Raw genomic sequence first — 21,921 nt, forward strand, 5'->3', positions numbered from 1 at the left:
CATTTACACAGGGCTTGTGCTCACTGCTTTTGTTCTCAGAGAACGTTGGATATTAAGCGTTGTTTGGACAATGATATTTTAGACATTTTTCTGAATAAATCTGCAAAGAGATTCAGGCAGCCCAGTTGCTTATCTGGGGTTTGGTTTTCAAAGAACCCAAAATCTCCAGTGCCTGGACACAGTTTTGATGTGACTCAGCTGCCCCAGAGTTGAGCTCTGTGTTGGCCTGACAGTGCAGCTCAGCACACAGCCCCTCTGCAGCTCCAGCTGCTTTTGCCAAAGCTCTAAACATCACTTTTCCCTGTCCTCCTCAAATGTTTTTTTCCATTTTTTTGTCTAGCACAGGGCAATTCCAACCTTCCCTGTTTTGGCACTTTCTCATTTGTTATGGTCACAGATTACAGAACCACACAGATTCAGCCCCGTGTCTTTCTTTTCTGCTTGCATTTTAACAACTCCTCACTTCTTTCCATTAAACTGTTCCTAAAGGTCCAAACCTCCTCAAGCCTCAAGAGTGATTTCACCTTTGTCTCTTTCTCAAATTCTCTCCAACAAGGAACCCCTGTATCTCATCCAAATAAAGAAAAATTGTGTTTTGCTGTTGATAAAACTGTTTTTCCAAAAGGCAGTCAATGTTAAGCAGTTCCAAAGAGGCAGTGCCCTTTGTTATTATCCTCTTCCTCCAATTCTTTCCTGAAAGTCACAAACCAGAGTGCAATAGCCCAAATGTTTCCAGGAGCTGTCACCTCCTATATATAGCCCAGGTGTCACAGCCCAGCTCAGCCTTATCTACAGCCTGAGCAGTGCACAGACAGTGCTTGGAGGGCTGGGGATACATTTAATTACATTTAATTACAGCCATTTAATTATGGGACAACCCGTTTCAGGTCAGCACTGTGTGTTGAGAGAATGTGCAGAATTTGCGGGAGGCTCTGGCATCCCCACTCCTGGGAGCACCCTGCAGAACAAAGAGCACACGTTGCTCCTCTCAGAGAGACAAATTTGACATCTGACAGTTTTCCAGGTGCTCTTTGGAAATGGTTGAATCTGTGAGTTGGACTGTACGAATGATGAACAATTCCACCTCCATTCTCAGACTCCTCAGCCCAGCTCAGAGCTGCTTTTCCCCCCTGAGTTCCTGGCCTTGCAGGATTTATGGACCATCCTTCAGTCTTGCAGGATTTATGGACCAGGGAGCCCCAACCTGCCCTGCAAGGCACCACTGAGCCACAACCTCTGAGCCTTTGGCCCTTTGGTGCTCTCCAATCCTCCCAAAAAGGCAGAGCCACCCTGCCAGGGGAACGAGGGAAGGACAACTCCATAAACTCCACAGGCTCTGAACACTGCATGAGGTGGTAAAGGAGCCATAAATCACCTCATCAAACTAATTCTGCCAGCAATGAAACCTCTACAACCATTGACAGTGTGCAGTCTGCTTCAATTTATATCATTCTGCCATGAAATCGATGGGAGACTATAAATGGTGTTATGAGATTGAGATACAGACACCTTTATCCCACCTGTTAGCTCAGAGACTATCAGACAAAAAAAGAAAAATTCAAAGGCCAAAGAAGCAAACAGATTTTCCTTAAAAATCCAAGCCAGAACTCTCTGGAAATTCTATTATTAAAATTTAAGACCTAAGCATCACCTCATAATGGTAGAGCACATAGAAGGCAGGTATTTTAGGGGGACTGGCAGGACTAATAAAACAATGTTGTGTTTTATATGTGCTCCTAATCATGTCTTTATAGCTGAACTCATTTAAATTCACTGCTCATGCAATACAAAGTAATTATTTCTAAAATAACAGGAAATTGACTGCCTGACTACATCCAAAGCCTTTACTGAAAGAGTTCAGTAACCATCTTTTTGAATGCTAAAAGACAATGGAAGCTAAAGACAATGGAAGAATTTCCAGCTCTTTACACGGTGTGAGAACACTTCGGTATTGCCATGTGGCTTTGGCAGTTAAAAAATTAAAAAATTAAAAATTTCAGCACAATTCTATAACAAATATATTTATACTTGGATTTGTCTCTAGAAGGGAGGGAGGAAAAACATCTTCAGGGCAACCAGAAGTTTTGCTGCCTCAGGGATGCGGGGTTTGGGAAGAGGCAGAAAATCAGAAATCAGATCTGAGCAGAAGGCTCTGCCCACCTCCCCTCCCTGCCCTGAGCAGCTGGGACAAAGTCTGCCCTATTCACAGGCACAAAAAAGGAGGAGGCTTGTAAAGACAACTGCATATGGACACTGGAAATAGCTCCCGATGGCCACATTCCTGCCATTGTCACTGCTGCCCGCGCTGGGACGCGCCAGATGCTTCTGAAATGCACAAATTGCAACAGGGGAGATGCTGGGTCTGGCCCAGGCTGGGAGCTCTGCACAGGCACAACCTGGGGGCACAGGCAGGGCCATTATTTCCTGGAGTTGGTTTTTTGTTTGTTTGTTGTGGTTGTTTTTTTTTTGTTTTGGTGGGTTTTTTTTTTTTTTGAGGGGAGGGTTGTTTTGGTTTTTTGGGTTTTTTTGGCTTGATTTTTTTGGGGGGCTTTTTATGTTTGTTTTTTTTATTATTATTATTTTGTTATTTTTGGTCTTTTTTTTTTTTTTTTTTTTTTTTTTTTTTGGTTTTCTTTAAGTAAATTGAAACCTCATTTAGCCTAAACAGGAAGAAAGAGAAACTGCACTAGAAGATAGCGATTACACTGAACAATGAAAAATAAAAAATTATTCACTTACATACCATTTGATACCGAAATACACTGGTTGGTATAGTAAATGACATGTGTTCTCTCACTGCAAGAGAAAAATAACATAGTTTTATGCCCTAGAATCTCGTATTGCTGCAGAAACAAACTCCATATTTCAGGTCTCTAGGAGAAACAGGAGCTCTGCTCAGCACAAAGTTGTTACTCTGCAATCTAATTAACCATTTTCATAATAAAACCCCTGGTTTGCACTAAATTTAGAAATACAAGTGAACCACAAAAGAATAGTTTTCCAAAATATGTGAGGGCAGATCTGCCAGTATTCAAAATTGAGTGTTGAAGGAGGTGGGAGAAGTTTATTAACAGAGAATAAAGGAAGTGCTGGGCCCAGTGCATTGCCAGCCTGGGTTTGTATGTGCTCCCAACAAACCTGCAAACACTCACAGGCTCAGAGAGGCGTCAGGAGGAACAGAAATGGCAGAGAGCAGAAAGGGCAGAGGGCTCAGGCGAAATCCTCATGGAAATCCTGTGTGTCACCCCCAGCACTGGAGCTGGAAGGGTTCAGAGCTGCTCCTGCAAACCTGGCTGTGCACAGCCACCCAGCCTCCTCCTGCTTCCCACAGCTGAGCAAATCAAAGATTACAGCCAGTTAGAGAAGCACATTGCTGAATTCATCCTGCACCCTGTGCAAAAAGGCCACAGATTTCCAAGGGAGCAGCTGCTGGCAGCAGAGGGGAAAGCAGCAGACCTTGCCTTAAACAAGAAATAGGGTTTAAAAAAGGAAGAGCACAGCCAGTAAGTTCTTGGACAGAAGTAGAATTTTTGAAGCAGGCAGTGCAACAGCAACACGAGCAGTTTACCTTTAGACCACTGTAACAATTTAAAGGCAGCAATAAATTCACTCTATCCTGTTTTGCTACAGAGTGAGGAGCGAGAAGCACACCTTGACAAATCCTGGGATACCAGGAAATTTGAATCCACCCAAAACAAAGGAAAACAAATGAGGTGCAAAGCAGCAGGTCCCTGTGGGGCTGAGGGTGCAGTGCTGCCCCAGCAGAGCTTCCAGCCCAGCTGCAGCAGGTGCTGCTCTCCAAACCTCCTGCACCACAGACACAGCATTGTCCCCACCCTGCCCATCCCTGCACCTGCTCCACACACGGGGCCTCTTTCACAGTGAAAAGCATTTTCTCTCCAAGTATTTCCACACTGTGCATTATCCACTGAGGTTAAACACTATTCATGTCTGTGACAGAGCCAGAGCCCTGGGGAATGGAGCTCACCACACACACACTGCAGCCTGCTGCAGCTCACGGTTTATCAGCAGACACCAACAGAAATACCCATGATTCAGAGCTGCCTCAGTTTCTACCCAGTGTTGTGTTACTTTTCCATTTGGACAGCCTGGAGAAGTTTGGGGTTTGTTGTTTGGTTGGTATTTGGTTTCAGTGAAGCAGAGACTCAGCTGTTACACACCTCGTGTAGCACCCCTGAAAATAAAGGAGTTCCTGAGCTGTTGGTTACCTTGCTCAATACACTGAATAAATTTCTGAAGCTCCTAAGCACTTATGATCAGTTAAACAGTGGGATTTCTGGAAGTTACACCCACAAACCTTATCCTCCTTCAAGTCATGTTTGTCACTTTGCCAGAAACATGAAACACGTTTCACCATGCTCTTTGGCTCAGAGGCTCCTCAATTCCTTGGGTTCTTTACACCCTTCTTAGAGACAAAATGACCATCAAGGATCTTAATTCTTAGTAAGGACAGCATCTCTTTTTCACCTCTATATTCATGACAGCTGTTAAATGGACTAAAATTTGGTGCTTTCAGCATTCTGTTTCCCTTTTCCAAGCAGAGCTGATGTTTGCATTCACTGTCATTGGGCCAACAGCTCTTCATATGAATTTCTCATTATCTTATTTGAAATTCAAGCCTCAAAGCTTTCACTTCACATCAAACAATGTCATGGCAAACTCCACAGTGTACAGGAAGCTGAATAAAGACAAACGGGTGGAAATGCTGCCAAGGATAATCCCAGGACACCAGTGACATCTAGGGGCTGCCGAGGTGGGAGAAACCCGGACAAAGGCTCCTCCCAATGACAGAAGACAATCACCAAGGACGAGTCTGAGAACACCTGAAACCACGTCTAAATCCTCCTCTTATTACATTTACAACTGGAAAAAAAATTACCAAAAGCAGAAATGAGTGTGAACCATTACCTGGTAGTTTATCCCACCAGCAGCACCTCGATGCTCCCAAGGTTCTTGTTAGCAGTTATCAGCAACCCAACTTGCATCCCAATGCCAGCACCTCTGGAGTGGCACAGGGTGACACAGGGTGACACTGTGGGTGACACTCACGTTTGGAGCTCTCTCAGAGCTCCACCAACCCATCTCTGCTCTCTGACCTGAGCAAGGAACGCGGGTGCTTTAGGACAGAAGTGTTTTCAGACAGACACAGAACTGCCCACAAATTTAGGCTTAATTCAGAGGATTGCAAAGAGCCTTGGATAATGTGTTCAAGAGGCATGTTTTAAAATGCAGTTCCTGGCAATTCAGTGCACACCACCACCTCTGTACCCTTGGTGTGAAGGCAATTCCTGTGTGCTGAACTGCTCTGTGGTACAAACACCCTGACTGTGCAGCTTACAGAAGGATCTGGGGCCTTTATGACCAAACCAGCTTGTTCCATTTAAAAAATTCCCCAAACCTCTCACAACACAGCCATGGAGAAAAAGAGTTAATGAAGGGCTCACAGCCTGAGTCCCTCCTGAACAGGAAGAGTCCCAGCCCCGAGCTCAGCACTGCTCCCTCAGCACAGAAGGGAACATGAACAGGGCAGCGCTGCAGCTTGGGAAGTTTAACAACCTTCAAACAGAACATCCCACAGCTCGAGAGAAGACTGAAAATCACTGCACAGAGCAAATCCCAGGGGCATGACTGCAGCTCCCTGTCCCTGGAAAGCTCAGGGGCTGCAGCTGACACTCAACAAAGCAAAAAGCACCAGAGGTGTCTTGTGGCAGATCTGAACAACACAGAGCCCAACTGCACGTGCTCTTCCAGGACATGGGCACACGATCTCAGAACAACTCCTCAAGATAAAGGTTCAATCTTCCATGTGACCACTAAACTCAGAAAAGCTGGCAGAAGTTTCACTCGAGGACAGGAAGGCAGAGCTAACATCACAGCAAGCCCTGCTGTCTGAAATACCATCACATACCATCAGTAAAGCACATATTCTTCTGACTTCTTACTTGGAGCAGAAGCCTCAAGGAACAAAAAGGCAACTAAAAATATATCTGTTTTATTTACCAGTTTTCTATAAAGCAAAGTCATAAAAATTAGTCACAAGTGGCAAAACCAAAATATATTGCACAGTGTACAGAAAACATTGTTGACATGTTGACAAAGTGTCATCACAAATAAATCATCTTACAACAGTTTGGAAAAATTACAGCTTCAGAATCTTATCTATAAATGGAGGCATGTAGATTTAAAGTTACAGGAAAATATTTTAATACCACCCTGTAAATGCAAACACTTTAAGGATGCAAGATTAAGTCCATAAGTAAGCACATCCACAAAATGCTCTAAATATACTTTTCTCTTCCTTTCACTAAGTTATGGTTACAAGATGGTCATTGAAAAAAATAATAAAAGAAATGAGGATAAATAAAAAAAGTCATGGGGAAAAAAGAAACCATGCTAAAGCAAAGAAGTTCAAAGTGGTTGAGAAGTCTTTGAAAATTATTTGTATAATGATGATGCACTCCTTTTATATAAAGCTTTCATTTTTCCCAAACCCTGGTCCATGTTTGTGTCTCCATGTAAAAATGAAATATATTTACTATGCTGGTATAGCTGCACTGTTCCATTGATGATTAAAACATTTAATACATCAGACGTGAACACCAACACTGGAAAATTTCTCATTCACTTTGTATTTACAAATATTTACGTTTGACCTTGCTGAGCTGTTAAAGACAGGCATCAGATCCTGCTGGGCAGTGCTTCACACTACATTTAAATACTTATTCAATTCTTTAAAATTGTGATGCTGCTTGTTTCACAAGCTGACACACTTTGCTACCTGCAGAACCTGTCTCCAGTGCAAATTTTCCAATTAATAACTAATTACTTGAAACAAATTATTTCTTATGCTAAGCCAATACCAGTCACTTTTGCATGTTTTTGGTGCCAGATGTAACGTCACATCCTCCCTGTATAGAAAGAGAAATATTTGTATAGAATGAAAATAACCTTACATTTCAGTGAATAGAAATGTTATCCTACTAAAAAAGGAAATGCTTCCCATGAAAAGTATTTTAAGACAAACATATTGAAGTTAATTGAATTAACTTTCGTCATTTTCCACCCCAAGACTTACAGCTGACATCTGGCAATACAGCAACTAAACTGCTTTTAAGGACTAAATCAGTCCTTTAACTAACCAACACATCAACAGTTTTCTCTCATGTTCTCTTCCCACATCCAACAGACATAAAGAGCACAGGAACATAAAGAACACACATTCAAGTCAATACAATCTCAGAGGCATTAAAATGAAATCTTTGACAGCAAAGGATTCCAGCCACTCTAAATTTGAGATTATGGAAATCAAATAGAGTCGGTCAACACTATTCTCAAAATCACTTCTTTTTTATAAGAACTATCTTCAAATGTCAAGACACATCTAATTCTCTCTTGCCACATACAGATTTGATGTTTGTTTAGCCACATTGGAAGAACTGATGGCCAACCTCCTGACAGAACAAGTCAGCAGGAAAGGTGAGAGTTACCCCAAGGTCTGTCTAACAGCCACTGGAGCATGGCCACCCATCCTCTGTGGTCTTAAGTTTTTTAAATCTTTAAGCATAAGGATTTCTTGAGTAAAAATTTCTCAGAAATTATGCTTCAAGGTAATAACAGTTCATAGTTTTGCAGTGTCCATTTACATAAAAGGCTACAAAGTTGTCTGCAGTCCTCTGTACTTAGACATCAACATGAACTTTAATACCAGACCATCATAGAAAATCAGCTCAACATTCCTTTTAGACAAAAGAAGTTCCTACATTCAAAACTAGAGGAGACAAACAAAGAGGATGGGATCAACTGCTATGAGAAGGGCAAGTGTGAATTGATTTCCTTGAAGGTTATTTCTTCTACTATGCTGGACCACTTCAAATATTAAGAACAATGCTAAAGAGCCACTAAGCAGAACTGCTCAACAACTGATAATGCTGAACCATCACCAAAAGGAGATTTGAAGAACCGTATGTATGTGAGGAGATTTGCAGCACTTCTTAACCCACTCTACAAAAACAGTAGGCATCAATGACAGTTTCTATAGTTTATAAAGAAATACTTGAGGCATGTAAGTGCAAAATGAGTCTTTTAAAGAAAAGCTATACCATCTTCAACAATGTCCTTACTGGGAAGAGATTGCCACCATTTAAAAAGAGATTCATTCACAAATGACTCTTCTAGAGCAAGAAAAACACATTTGCTTTTTTGAACTGCATTCATCCAGCTGGATAAAAAGATTAAAACCTCTGTGGATCCTTCACTGTCGTTTTGAAGCAATTTTCAAAACAACAGGCTCAAAGGCTATGTTTGTTCTTCACTGACTTGATTCAGGGAAACCAAGTTGTTGTCTCCACTATCTTCAATCATTTCATTAAGGTCCATTTCATGGATTTCTTCATCATATGAAGTATAAAAATTGCTCTGTATATTGTCCTCACAAAAAATACATTCCTAAAAAGAAAAAAGAATAGAAGCATTCATAAGCAAAACTAAAGAAGCTTTTCCAAGCACCAGTCCACCTGCATGCAATCCTTGATGCCAAGAGAACTTTTTCATCTGTTGCAGCCACCAGATGTATTTTACTCCACAACTTTTCCACACACCACGGTTTTATAAAGTGCAATAAATCAATGCAAATGCTTGAGAACACAACTGGAAGCAGCTGTGCCACAAGGTAGGTGCTGCAGAGACATTAACACCTCAATTAGGATTCCACTGCAATTCCCTCACACTGACTTTTGAAACACTCATGTGCAAACAGAGCCTCTCTGTTTGACAACTTTTGTGCAAAAAAAGCCACAAGTGATAGAAAGCTTGGGGAAAAGAAAATGCAATCAGGTATTTGTGTCTGAAAAAGCAAAATACACAGACAACAAATAAAATTGCATGGATGCTTTGTTCTTTTGGAGTTTTTTTTTCCCTTTCAAGCCATTAAACTACTTAAAGGAATCATAATCCTGATTGAGGTCTGATAGAAAAAAGGATCAGTATATTTTTATGTAGTGAAGTTTCTGCTGTGTTGCTAAAGCATTTCAAACACAGACATGGAAATTCAGAAAGAGGAAGGAAATTTCTTGTACTGTATTCACCAGTACTTTAATTTCCTCCATTGGAAAGGAGATTTATGCTAAATCGAATCAAGCTAGAAACCACTGCATGGAAGTTTAAATTTCTTTTTTGTCTATGCATAATTGACCAAGCTTTCATAGCAACAGGAAAGGAAGAGTCTAACATAGGCAGCTAATAATTTGAGCACTATTATACATGCAAAAGTAATTAACCCACTAAACTTACAGAATTAGCAACAGTTTTTGGCAGTCCACCTTGCTGGATCCATGGATGAACTTCAATAAGCTCTCTTTTTTGTTCTTCTGTAAATTTTGGCTGTAGTTTCTGCATTTGCTTTAATTTCTGCTTATCTTCCTTTAAAACTGTTTCCAAATCCCTAAAATAAAACATATTTAGAAATTGAGCTTCATCAGTTTCTGGGCTTCATGCCTATGTGAGGTCACACAGTCAAATACTAACATTTTTAAAGACTATTTTTGTTCCAGAACGTTATGCTTAGAAACGTTATATGGGAAGAAAATGAAATGTGATTACTCCAGCTGCTCTCTGCATTTGCAGACATCTCTGTTGCCTCACTGTCTTTTCAAATCCCATCAGTGGGAACAGTTTTCCTAGAGCAATTCAGGCAGCAGCAGTGAAACCAGCACAGCTCCAGTTTCCCTCTGTGCTGCTGCAGGGCCAAGGCCCCTCCGGTGGGAGGAGAGCCCAGAGCAGACCCTCAATGCACAGCAGATAAAGCACAAGGGGTAAGATGTGTTTAAGAAGGTCACCAAGAATGAATTAAACTTTAGAAAGCAGCTCTGTTTCAGCAGCCAAAATTCCCTCTCCCTCCAAATGCCCTATCTCCATCCAAACCTACAAAAACCCATTCCATAGCAACATTTACGAGCTGTATCCCTCTATAAAAGAAAACCAAAGAAAGCAAGCTCCAAGAAACCCAAAATAATTTCTTTTCTTTACAGGATAGCTAAGAGCAGCTTGGATTTACACTTCACTTCTTGGGCACCACACTCTGACAATAAGCTTCACTCTTCTTACCAAAATTTCCTGCTCTTTGGCAGGCTTTGCTGTTTTTATGGGCTACTGGAATTCCCACCTGTGGCTGTCCACACTTCAGACTACAAAAACTGAGAAATGTCAAAGTATTTTTAAAACTAGGGAAAAAAAACCCACTAAAGTTCTTACAATGTATTCTTTACTTTCCCCATCATGCCTGTGCTTCTGTATTTTGAAAGCTTGTTTACCTGCCCTTTCAAAGGCTTGTCCTTACTGAAACTTCTCAGAACACCACTCACTGCTCCCAAGAAATATAAACAAGTAGGTTGAAAAAAATAATCCAGACTTGTCACCCCTTCTTCCCCTGTATCTGCTCTTTGCTACTGAAGTACTGAGTTTTTTATATTTTAAAATAAGTTTATTTGATGAGAAGCCTTGTGATTTTTACCTTCTACTTCCTTGTCCTAATTTATGGAGCAGAATGAACACGTGGAAGTTAACAACCCAGAAAAAAATCCACAAACCCAAGAGCAGCATTGCAGTGAATGTGGCACCTCAAGGACAAGAGCCAAGGACTGGAGATCTTCCAGCCAGACCATGCCCAGATCTCAGCACATTCACCAGGGGCTTCTGGGCAAGCAGGAACAAATCACTAACCATGGAACAGCTTCCAAAAAATACACACAGCTCATTTCAACTCAGGAAATTGACCTAAAAATACAGCTAAACCTAATTAAACTATTCCTCCTTCTTGAGAAGTTCTTGTGTAGTGTACAAAACACATAAAGGAAGCAAGAATTTTTCTTGGCACTGAGCTAAATATGAAAACCAGTTTATTTCTGCAGAGACAGAGATTCTTATACATCTTTCCTCCTGAACATTCTGCTGTCCCTGACCCCAGGATGTGTGAGGGGCTGTGGCATTACCTGGAGGGGATCTGGTAAGTCATCATCACTGTGTCATCTGTGTTGGCCATCAGCAGCCAGATGGGATCCTGGAGCACATACTTGATGAAATGCTCACTTTCCTCCATTTCTGTCTTCATTTTGGTTTTATGGTGATTCTCTGAGGAATCAATGCTGCCAAAGTATTTGCTGGTGTGACTGGTTTCACTGCTACCTGTAAACAGAGATTTAGCATTTCATTATAAATTGGCCAATACATGGATTATCTGAATGTTTTTGACTGTAGAGAAGATTAAAGAGAACTGAATGTGTAAATATAACCACTATGCTAATTCTTTTTTTTTAAACAGAGGGTATTTCCAACCCTTGAGTAACTGCATTAATCTTCTAAAAACTCAAATTCTTAAATAAAATCTCCAGTAATTTTCAACAGAATAATTAGCTCACTTTTAAATTAAAGTTTTAAATGAACATGAAGGAATATGGTCTTTTTATTATTCCTTTATACCTGCATAATGCCTGTTTTACACACACTTAGAAAAGGTTGTATTCTGTAAATCAAGCACAACAGAAAAACATTTATACAATGGAGTAAGAAAGAAATCAAGACTAAACTATGCAACAGGAGTAAAGATAAAGCTTTTCACTTGCTGTTCACAGTGTTTGCAATGCCAGGAGGGTTGGGGCTGCCTGAGTTTTACCTGTTCTGCTCCCTGACATGCCACAGCCATTGGAGCCAGAGCCCAGGGACTCGGCAGCTGCAGACACCCCGCTCCCTGAGGAGGCTGAGCCAGTGCCTGAGCAGGCATCCTCCTGCAGCAAAATGTCAAGCAGGACACTGGACATGGAGAGCTCATCGCTGTTCTGAGCGTCCATTGGAGATTCAGCCTAGTGATAAGGAGAAAATATGAAATTAAAAAACCCAAACACCAAAAATCGAAGCTATTTGTTACTAATAAACTCTCAGAAATTATGCTTCAAGCTAATAAACAGTTCATAGTTTCGCAGTGTCCATTTAAATAAAAGGTTACAAAGTTGTCAGCACTTCTCTGTACTTACACATCACCATGTACTTTAACCCAAGACCATCTTACAAAATTAGCTCAACATTTCTCTTGGGAAAAAAAAATCCTACATTCAAAACTAGAGGAGACAGAGAGGATGGGATCAACTGGTATGAGAAGGGCATATGAGACAGGCTTCATTTATGAATCCACTCATTACTAAATGTAATAGCTGTATTACTAATCACGTGAATGATTAGTAATAAATCCATTTCACTTCAAATTCTAATGCTGACATGATTATTCAAAGACCAATAACATATGCCAAGGAATAATGAATGGTCTGACAGGCAGACAGGGGGTCCTTCAGTAAGACCAACTGAATTTTCTCTCCATAAAATTAATAATATAGTTTCATAAGAATGTAAGAAATGTATTTCCTGTTCACTTACACTAATTTTTAACCAAATCAAAACTTGTCTGCAAATCAGTTTCAAGATTCAATATCAGCAATTAAGGCTGACAGAACTTAGCAAAACATGTAATAATGGAAAGAACTGACTTTACCCTGAACACATTCCTGAATAATGGAAGGAGGCAGCCAAAAAAAAAAAATAGGATGCTGCTCCATCCCATCAGCATTTATAATGATACTCCATGGTGCCTTTAGAAAACACAAATGATAGTTTACATATTTCTACCATGGAAACCTTTACAGACATATCACTCCAGCTCAATTTATTTGTTAGACTGATTTATCAAACTGAAATGAGCCACAAAATAAAAAAACCCTTGAAGTTACCAAATAGCTCAGCACAGTTTTAGTGCAACAAACAAAACAAAAATGAAGTTATGGTCTGCAAGAAATGATGAATTCTTCATTTACTTTGGTTGCTTGTTTGCAAACACAGATGTGGTTTTAATTTAAATCAGCTTCTTTCAGACCACTTACAGATTGTTTTTCCCATGCACACAAATTCACTAGCACAAAAATTCTTGCTAAAAATAAAGTGCTAGTTTATTTCAGTGGTCTCCAATGAGCTTATCCATATCCTTATTTTCTTGAATGAAACGGAACAAAACTCTTTCAGGGTATATTTCCAAGCTTCCTAGGGCAACTTTAGAAGAATGCTGAGGTAGATTTAGTTTGTAAAGGTTGAGGCTATTTTAATGTGTGGACTTCATGTTTTGTTCGGTTTGCTCGAGTGTGAATTTACAATTCCAATTGTAATGCTCCAAGCATTATATAATTTCTGCCCATTGTTACCAAGTTGCCCTGGAAGGGAAAGGACTGGAAATGAGGATCAGAGGCAGGAGAAGGGAGTGACCCAGACTCACAGGTAAGGATTCCTTCCCGCTGCCGTTGTCTGCTGTGCTGATGTTGCCCATGGCCCCCTCCTCAGCCAGAGCTCCGTGTAACCCTGCTGCAGCCCCGCTCTCCGCAGTCTTTGTGGTTTCCTCCAGCTGCAGGAGGTTCAGGGGAGAGCTGCACCTGGACTGGAAGAGTGGGGGTGAAGCCTGGTCCTGAGGAGGCGGCGACTGCGGAGTGCAGGAACGGGACAGGTCCTGGCGGGGCTCAGGAGCCCTCTCAGGCTCTGCCGGGGGGTTGTACTGGAATGGCTGTGCTGGGAAAAACGCCTGCTGTGGGAAGGGGCTGCCTGTGGCAAAGGGGGGCTGTGCTGGGAACACGGGCTGCGAGGAGAAGGGGGCATGGCCAGGGAAGTTGGGCTGGCCGGGGTAAAGCGTTTGAGGTAAGTTATTGTTCATCTCCGGGTACACGTAGTTGGGGAGCACCAGAGCCACCACAGGGGTCATGAAGGGTGCAGAGAACTGCGATGGCCCCACAGGACAAGTGTTTGCAGAGTCTGGCAAGTGACTGAAACCAGAGAGTGACGTTTCAGGAGCCGGCGGCACCGTCCCTGCTGCTGGGAAAACGGGAAGGGAATAGGCAGGCATGACAGTGGGGAAGGACACTGCTGAGTAGCTGGCCTGGGACGTCTCTGATGGTGACCAGGCTGTGGCATTTAACCCTTGCAGGGGGAAGCGGTGTGGGAATTTAGCCCCAGAAGTTGTGCTGTCTGAGGATTCCTGCGGTTTGATGCGCTTGGATTTCCTGTTCTTCCCGCTCTTCTTCCACGGCTGATCCGTGCCTGACGCAGCGTTTCTCTGTCCACGGCCACCTGCAAAAGGAAAAGGTGTAGGAAAGGTTATAAGAATGCAGCTCTACAAGACCTATATAACTATTTAAATTAAAAAATTAAGATAAAAATCTGAAAAAATGCTTAGCAGTGTCTGACTTCTGTTCCAAGCCAAGTCACTACCCAAATGAGAACAAAGATCACATCAAGCACTTCTGAAAATGCCATCCAGAGCTCCCAGGCCTAATAAACAGAACAATCTCACCACTACTGCTAGTCTCTGCCATTTCCATCCTGCTGATCATATTATTACCTTAAAGGCAACAATTATCAGATTGTCTCACCAATTACACAACAGTGGAATGGGGAAAACTGGAAAACAAAGGAGCTGAAAACAAAACAAAACCACAAATCTGAACAAAACACAGATGGCAAGACAGAAGGAAAAGAAAAGCAAGGGAATACAAGCACAGATACAGTAAAGCAAACATTCTAAAGAAGGTTTTTTTGTCCCTTGAGAGTAGATGCATGACAGTAATGGTATAGAGAACAGACAAAAATCAAAATATTAGTTACTAAAATGTCCATTGTGACACTAAAAGCAATATTCCACTTTAATGTTTGAGCAAGATTTGTCAGAACATTTTTCTGCAGGTTTTCAAAATAGCATGCAACTGTCACTGTTCACACTGGCCCCACAAAACCACTAAGAATAGAAATGCTCTCCCAACAGGATTTATTTTCTATATAAATACAAGTTTTATGGTGAAAACTATTGCCATACCACGTTCAGCAGGCCGTCCTTTTGGCTTATCTTGTAAGTAGTAATTACAGTGTGATTGAAAAATATTGAATCTCTTTATTTCTTTGAATTTGTTCAAGAAGCTCTGCTCCTCTTTTTGTGTATGCACTGCAAGCACTTCCTTTGTAAGTCCCAGTTTTTTAAATGGCTCCTTCTCTTGATTTATGTGGGCAGAGCTGGATGGAGGGGCAAGAAGTTGGCCATCTATGATTTCTGCTCCACTTGGACCATCTTCTATCATTTCTACAGGAAAAGAAGGCAAAATACTCAAGATGAAGCAAAGAAAACCCTGTACATGCATTTTTAAGGTATTACAATTCTGTAATAATTTTGCTGCAAGTTTAAGATTACACATTCCATCCTTATTTATTCCATTTCCTAAAGGCACTTTGGCTGGAAGAAAATATAAGTCATGAGCAGACATCAGCTGTTCACATGTCTGAAATTTGAACTTGCTAGCACTTTCCATCTTGAAGAAAAAAAAAATATTAGCAAAATCCTACCTAATTCAGGTTGTGTTTTTTTGTCTCCAACATGAACAATGGTGCTGCTGTAGCTGCACTGACTGGTGAGGGACACAACACTTTCAGGCTTGCCAGGTAAAGCCAAAGATGTTAAGTGAGCACCAACCACTGGGGGACCACTCGATTTACCAGATGCCTTCAGCACAGCAGGATCTGTTAAAAGAAATAAAGCTGCAGCTTACTGAACATAAACAAGAGCAAATTCAAGTTACATGCTGCTAGGGCTGCAAAGCAGTAAAGGCCAAAGTGTGCTTGACAAGACAAAAAAAGTGAACTTTTTACTTTATACATTCCAGGAATAGAATGACTGTGGAGCAACAAATGCAATCCTCTAAGCCCATATACAGCCCAACCAAACCTTTCAAATAAGGGATATTTTGCTCTTTTTCTGGTCTTTCACTCTTCTTTCATGGCACAATTCTGGAAGAAATTTTCTAGCCTCTCCCAGCCCAAGAATAAGTTGCCCCAGGTCCCACAGTGTTGTACACTGATTTCTTTCATTAGCTGGTTACTGTAAGAGCTTTGTTTTGCGCATGCAGCTATTTAAAATTCTCTCCCCTGAAAGCTACACGCAGTAATCCAGCAGAGGTCAGAGTAGTGCCTCACAAAACAGCATTAAAACATTCCTGCTCTCATAGGAATACTTCCATAACACATATTTAAGATCTAAAGTTTGCCTTTTTCCTGACTGGTGACTTCAGTCATCAGTGCAGCAAAGAGCTGGTGACCCACATCATCTCCTGCCCACCAGAACCACAGAGACTCCAAATTACAGCATTTCAATCCCTGCTGGAGGACTCTTTGTTCCTGGTCTACTGATACCTTCTAATTTGATTCTAAAAGCTGCATTAGTACTTCTTTTTGAAGCTCATCAAATAGCCAAGATCATTCCCACAACCAATTTTTGAGAAACTCCACTGGACACTGTCCCTTCAGCCTCAGATAATGACAAGGTAGAATGAGCCAATCTCTCATTTGCATGCAGCTCTTCACCAGTCTCACAGTCCTTGGATTAACCAGTTACAAATCTTCACTCAGCTCCCCATCCAGACAAGGCACTGTGTAAATACTACATCTAAGGCCTAAAAAATGAACTGAATGTTTCTGTCTGCAGCAGACTTTTCAGACAGCTTGCCTCAGTAATCCCCAGCTTTTTGTCTTCATGGATGAACACTGGGTTCTAACATCTTACAAAACACAGAACAGTCCAATGCTGCATTTTACCTTCTCTTGTTCCTTTTTTTAAGCAGAAAACTAAGATGTGTATTTTTGTTGCAGTTAATTAGCTGCTAGGTTCTTCAGCTGATTATTCTTACAAGTCCTAACTGTGAAATAAACTTCCTACATTTAATAATGATTCAAGTCCTGAACCTCAAAATCCTACTGTATTTTGCACAGTACAAATTAAGTTTATTGCATCTACAATTCAGATATGCATATGATATGCATCAACTGCTAAGTATTTTAATTGTAAGGAATATATTAATGCTAAAAGTTAAATCACCAACATCAAACCCAGAGAAAGAAGCTATGAGGTCATGCCTAAGATTCACTTGTCATTATTCTGCAAAGAAGTAGCATCCAACTGCCTGCCAGCACAACTCAGCTATGAGAAAGCTGTGATGTAGAGTTACCTCCCAAAGGCTGGATAGAATTATCAGCTGCTTTTGGCTCATGAACTCCAGAACTCAGTGATGCAACACTAGTTGAAGGCTCACATTTTCTTTTTGCTGTACCAGGCACATTACAACTCTCCAAGTACCTAAAATACAAAGATTTAGCAATATTAGACATTCTAGTCCTGTGTCCAGAGGTCAAGAGTAATTTACTCACAGGTTACTCACCTGATGACACTGTCCAAACAGCTGATCTGCTGATAGGAATACACAGGTTGTTCTTTCCAAGCCAACTCTTCAGTAGTCACATTTTTTGGAGCAACTGTTCCTGCAGTATCCTTTCCCCCTGCACCTTTCACCTGGCCACCAGCAGTATTCTGTTTTTCTGTGGAAAGAGATACTGCTATTATGCAATAAGACATTAAATCCTTACAAACTCCCCTAAAAGCAACAGTAGTAAAGGTTTTTCAGTTCTACATGTTTAGCAGCTCACAAATTAACCACTGTAACGCACCAATAAATGAATACTATGGAAACATTTTCCTGTCCTTATGGGTGCTTGGAGTTATAAAGTTTAATTAGATTGCATATGGATCCAAAGGGAATAGACACTATGGCTGTAAGAAAATATATATAATTAGGGCTGAAACCCACTCAGGATGAGGACAACTCTGGTGCTCACTTAAATTATTTCAAGACAACAGCTTTAGGCCATGCCTTAACTGTGTTACACCACTATTGATTTTCCTGGGCACAGTAGTGAGACACAGGACAATAAAATCTGAATTGATAAAATGCTGTCTTAATGCATTGAATAAAGAGCTCAACTAGAAAAAAGTCCTGCTGCCATATTATCCAAGGCATCAGCACAGGAGACTGATCATGTCTTACCAGCCAGAGACTCTTTCTTGTAGTCCAGTTTTGCTTTACTGTCAGTGAAAATATGCTGTCCTTTATTCTTGACCTTACGGGCATATTGACAAACCTCCTGAAAGCAGTTTGGGAAGAACAGTTATTTCCAAATTTTGACAGAAAACATTATGCACAGTGATTCCTCAGTAGACTAAATCTAACCTCTGTTAATCTCTATCTTGCAATTACTTTGATCACAAGAGAAATATATATATATACAATTTTACTGTGCAGCTGCAAAAATTTGGAGTTGGGAAGGGTAGAAATTTAAAGTATGTTTCCTGCAAACAATTAGTCTGTAATTCTTTTAATCTGTTTCAATAATTTGGATAGGAAAATATAAAATATCCATTACAAAGATGACTTCAGGAAAAACCCAAACCCATCACTTGGTATAAAAGCCCAGAAGTCTAACCAAGCACTGACAGGATGTTACAGAACTGAACTGTAACAGCCTTCACTGTCTGTGGAAATAGAGAGGGAATGCCAGGCATCTATTTCCCTGTTAAATAACAAATCCTGAGACTTCATCTGCTTACTCCACCAGTGTTTAAAAATTGAAAGCCAGGAAAGTGACCACCTTGGCAAGAGCAGGAGTCTGCAGAGTCTGATCACAGAAGCACAAATCAGATTTGGGAGAATTAGCCTACAAGCAATACAACTTATCAAGGAAAATTTTTGGCTTTCAGAATGAAACACAAAGTCAAGTTCTAAGCACAAACTAGAAAATGGTTTTATTCCATTCAATTTATTTCATTCTATATAAATGCTGTATTTTTGCAACATTAAAAGTGATCACGGTTGAGCTATCCCTTGGTTCTGCAGGTATTACTGCATTTAATCTTCTTACTTTCATTTGAGAAAACAGTAATTACCGACTTTCCCCTCCCAAAAGAAACCACTTTCACATATCTGGCTGGTTTTCCAAGAAACACAGCATATAACATGCATCAGACATTAGATTAAGTGAACACACTGTGAAGGTTTAAATTCTCTATAACAATGATTTTCATGTCTATCACTGTGCTTCAGCACCCTGAGGTTTTATTTACCAGAAATGCTTATCCCCTCACACAAAAGGGTTTTTCTGTCTAAACAAAAAAATAAATATGGCATTTTCTTTATCCTTCCTCATATTTCTAATTTGAAAACATTATTCTAAAAGTTAAAAATCCCCACTTTGTTTTGTGCCACATAGTTGAATGAGAAAAATCAAAAACCTACTGGTTTATCCTTATGAGTGTCTTCATTATTATTTCCTGTGCTGTCACTGGAGGATGCCACACTCATCAGGTGCTCATGTGAACCATTGCTACCCAGACTCCCATAGCCACTGGATCCACTGTTGTGTACAGGCTGTTAAAACAACATTTAAATATATATATATGCATGTATGTATACACACACCCATCTCAGGACACCAGTAATTCCATGTCAGGAAAAGCGATTTTATTTTATGCTGGGTTTTTTTGGGTTGGGTTTTTTCTGGTTTTTTTTTTTTTTTTTTTGCTTTGTTTTGGGGTGGGGTTTTTTGGTGGTTTTTTTTTGTTTGTTTGTTTGTTTTGTTTTTTGGGGGTTTTTTGGTCTTCTTTTGTTTGTTTATCTGGAGGACTCCACAAGTACACGAAATTCTGAAGGTATCAACTGGAGCTTTAACACACTTCAGTAACTCTTGTGTGGTAATGATGAGTGCAAGGGATTCCCAGGATTGCAGCCAACAGCTCCAGTAGATAGGAGCAGGTCCAGACACTGTGACAGCAAGACAGAGGCTGTCCCAGCAGGATGTGAGCACAGGGAAGGGGCAGGGAAGGGGCAGAGCCCCTGCTGTACCTGCAGGAGGAGCCTGTAGATCTGCTCTGTGATCTCCTGAACGCTGGGGTGCAGGATCCTGTCCTCGGTGTAGTTGGGAGCAGCAAAGACATCTTCATTTAAGGGACCCCTGCACAAACCAAACATACACCAGCTCATTGCAAATCCAAGTGTTTCATCCACAGAGACCACTTTAAATTTACCACCTGCATATCCTACACAGAATTTAATGCTTATTCAGTTCCCTCATCTTAAGGATCTCTATGTGGGAAGGGAAAACAAAAAAAAAAATCCCGACTTACGTCCTAACTTTGTGTCTTCCAATAATAAATGAAACTTTTCGACTCCAAGGGTTGATGAAACTGGACCAGCTGGTGTCCATGGTGATATAATCTCCATTCCTAGTGCAAAACCTGATGGGTGAATAGTCAAAAGGCTGCCCTCCATACTGAAGAACTGCAATGAAGGAATCAAACAGAAATTTCAGATTAATATTTGCACAATTCCATGTAACAATTCAGGATTTTACAATGAACTGTACATTCAATATACTTCCTCTTTATGGAGGAAGATGACACTTGAGGGAATAAATACTGGGTACATTGATACATTTAGAAATTCTGAGCTACCAGAATAAGCAGATCTTCATAATTTACTGGACTATGGTCAAGAAAATCACCTTTAGAATACAACAAACTAAAGAAGGCTGAAGAAGTGGCTTTACAAACTTTGCCAGAATGGCTCTTATTTTCTTCTCCATGAAATAAGAAAGAGTACCATGTAAAATACAACAACTTCTATCACATCATTCTCATACTTTTCTTTATACTTTTTTCATTCTTTTCATACTTTTATGTATGAAATACTAACTTATAGTCCATTTGTTTACAATAGATATGTATGCTTCTTAGAAAGTGCAAAACTGAGTCATTTCTCATTTTCATGCATTTGCATTAAAAATCAAGTTGTGCAGTAAAAGATTCAGTATTTACTTCTGGAAAAAAATCAAAGTCACAATTAAGTTTCTTCCACTACTTGATGAGGTCTTTGTAGTCATTATAATTAAATTCAAGAAAAAATGTGTATTTCTGCCACAATAAGAGGGTACATACTTTTTTTGTGAATTGCTAGCATTAAGGGTCTGTCATTTGGGTGAAGATGCACCAAGACTGGTGTTCCTATTAAATCCTGAGGTAGGTATCCCAACAGAGGTACTGCTCTGAAGAAAGAAAGACAAAGAAAACATAATAAAAATCAAGTAGAATAAATGTACATTTCATGTTTGAAATTTTTTCATTTTCAGCTTTCTTTGCTGCTTTTCCTGTGAAGAAAATGAAAAATTTTAAGTTTACATTTGGTGAAAAAGCAGTGCCAAGTTAACAACAGCCATACACTTAGGGCAAGGGAGGCTTTGTTTGTTTGTGGGGTGGTGGTTAGACCAAATCAAGGAGTCTGCTACAGCAGTTCTGTCTTTTCTCTGCTGCCTAACTTTAGAGGATAAATACTTACCCCAATTTTAAAAGAGCATTAATGAAGTTTAATCTTGTAAACTCTCATGAAGGTAAATAGTAGCCCAATCCCTTGGCTGGGAGCCATGGCTAAGGATCACAGGATTACCACAGCTGAACTAGCACCAGGGGAGCTGACCAGCACTCAAGACAACTTTCTCACAGGCAGGTGAAGAGTTCAGCTCAGAGGAGCTGCAAGGGAGCAGCCTTATTAACTAGAGAATTAAAAACAATGGTTCTGAATTCCTGCACGTTGCCCATGACCGCTTCGAGTGACGTGAAAAACTAATTTATGTGACAAAACAATTTTTATTGATCACTTCAAGCATTTGCATTAAGGATAAAGAGTGAAAGTTCACAAATACCACTCTGAAGGTTAACCACTGAAAATGTGCTTTGGAAAAAAAATGTACTAAGTGAACACTACTCAGTGATGCTTAAGTTGACAAATGCCAGCAAGTCCTCTTGTAAGCACAAAATGCTGAACATCTTCCCCAAAGGCCCAGGGGCAGGAGATATGAGGTATCTGAACAGCTTTAATGAAGAACTTTAATGAAGAACTCAGCCCCAGTGCAGCAGATAGGGGATCTGTGTCAGGCAGGAACTCCAAAGCATTATGCAGC

General features: G+C 40.5%; 1 protein-coding gene across 5 annotated transcripts in view; it reads right to left on the reverse strand.

Annotated features, from left to right (window-relative positions):
- Positions 1–5,992: 5,992 nt before the first annotated feature.
- Positions 5,993–21,921, reverse strand: part of PER2 (period circadian regulator 2) — a 48,817-nt gene continuing 32,888 nt past the window's right edge. For all 5 annotated transcript variants that reach the window (XM_064720887.1, XM_064720886.1, XM_064720888.1 and 2 more), the window contains 14 exons: positions 20,903–21,009; positions 20,093–20,246; positions 19,812–19,920; positions 19,206–19,337; positions 17,961–18,057; positions 17,298–17,454; positions 17,088–17,215; positions 15,433–15,606; positions 14,912–15,172; positions 13,328–14,169; positions 11,687–11,873; positions 11,007–11,199; positions 9,310–9,460; positions 5,993–8,466 (listed from right to left, as the gene is read on the reverse strand). In XM_064720887.1, coding sequence (XP_064576957.1) covers positions 8,317–8,466; positions 9,310–9,460; positions 11,007–11,199; positions 11,687–11,873; positions 13,328–14,169; positions 14,912–15,172; positions 15,433–15,606; positions 17,088–17,215; positions 17,298–17,454; positions 17,961–18,057; positions 19,206–19,337; positions 19,812–19,920; positions 20,093–20,246; positions 20,903–21,009 — 2,842 coding nt within the window. In that variant the 3' untranslated portion in view covers positions 5,993–8,316. The remainder of the gene's footprint in view (positions 8,467–9,309; positions 9,461–11,006; positions 11,200–11,686; positions 11,874–13,327; positions 14,170–14,911; positions 15,173–15,432; positions 15,607–17,087; positions 17,216–17,297; positions 17,455–17,960; positions 18,058–19,205; positions 19,338–19,811; positions 19,921–20,092; positions 20,247–20,902; positions 21,010–21,921) is intronic.

Source organism: Zonotrichia leucophrys, chromosome 9 (assembly GCF_028769735.1).
Source record: "Zonotrichia leucophrys gambelii isolate GWCS_2022_RI chromosome 9, RI_Zleu_2.0, whole genome shotgun sequence".
Lineage (NCBI taxonomy): Eukaryota > Metazoa > Chordata > Aves > Passeriformes > Passerellidae > Zonotrichia > Zonotrichia leucophrys.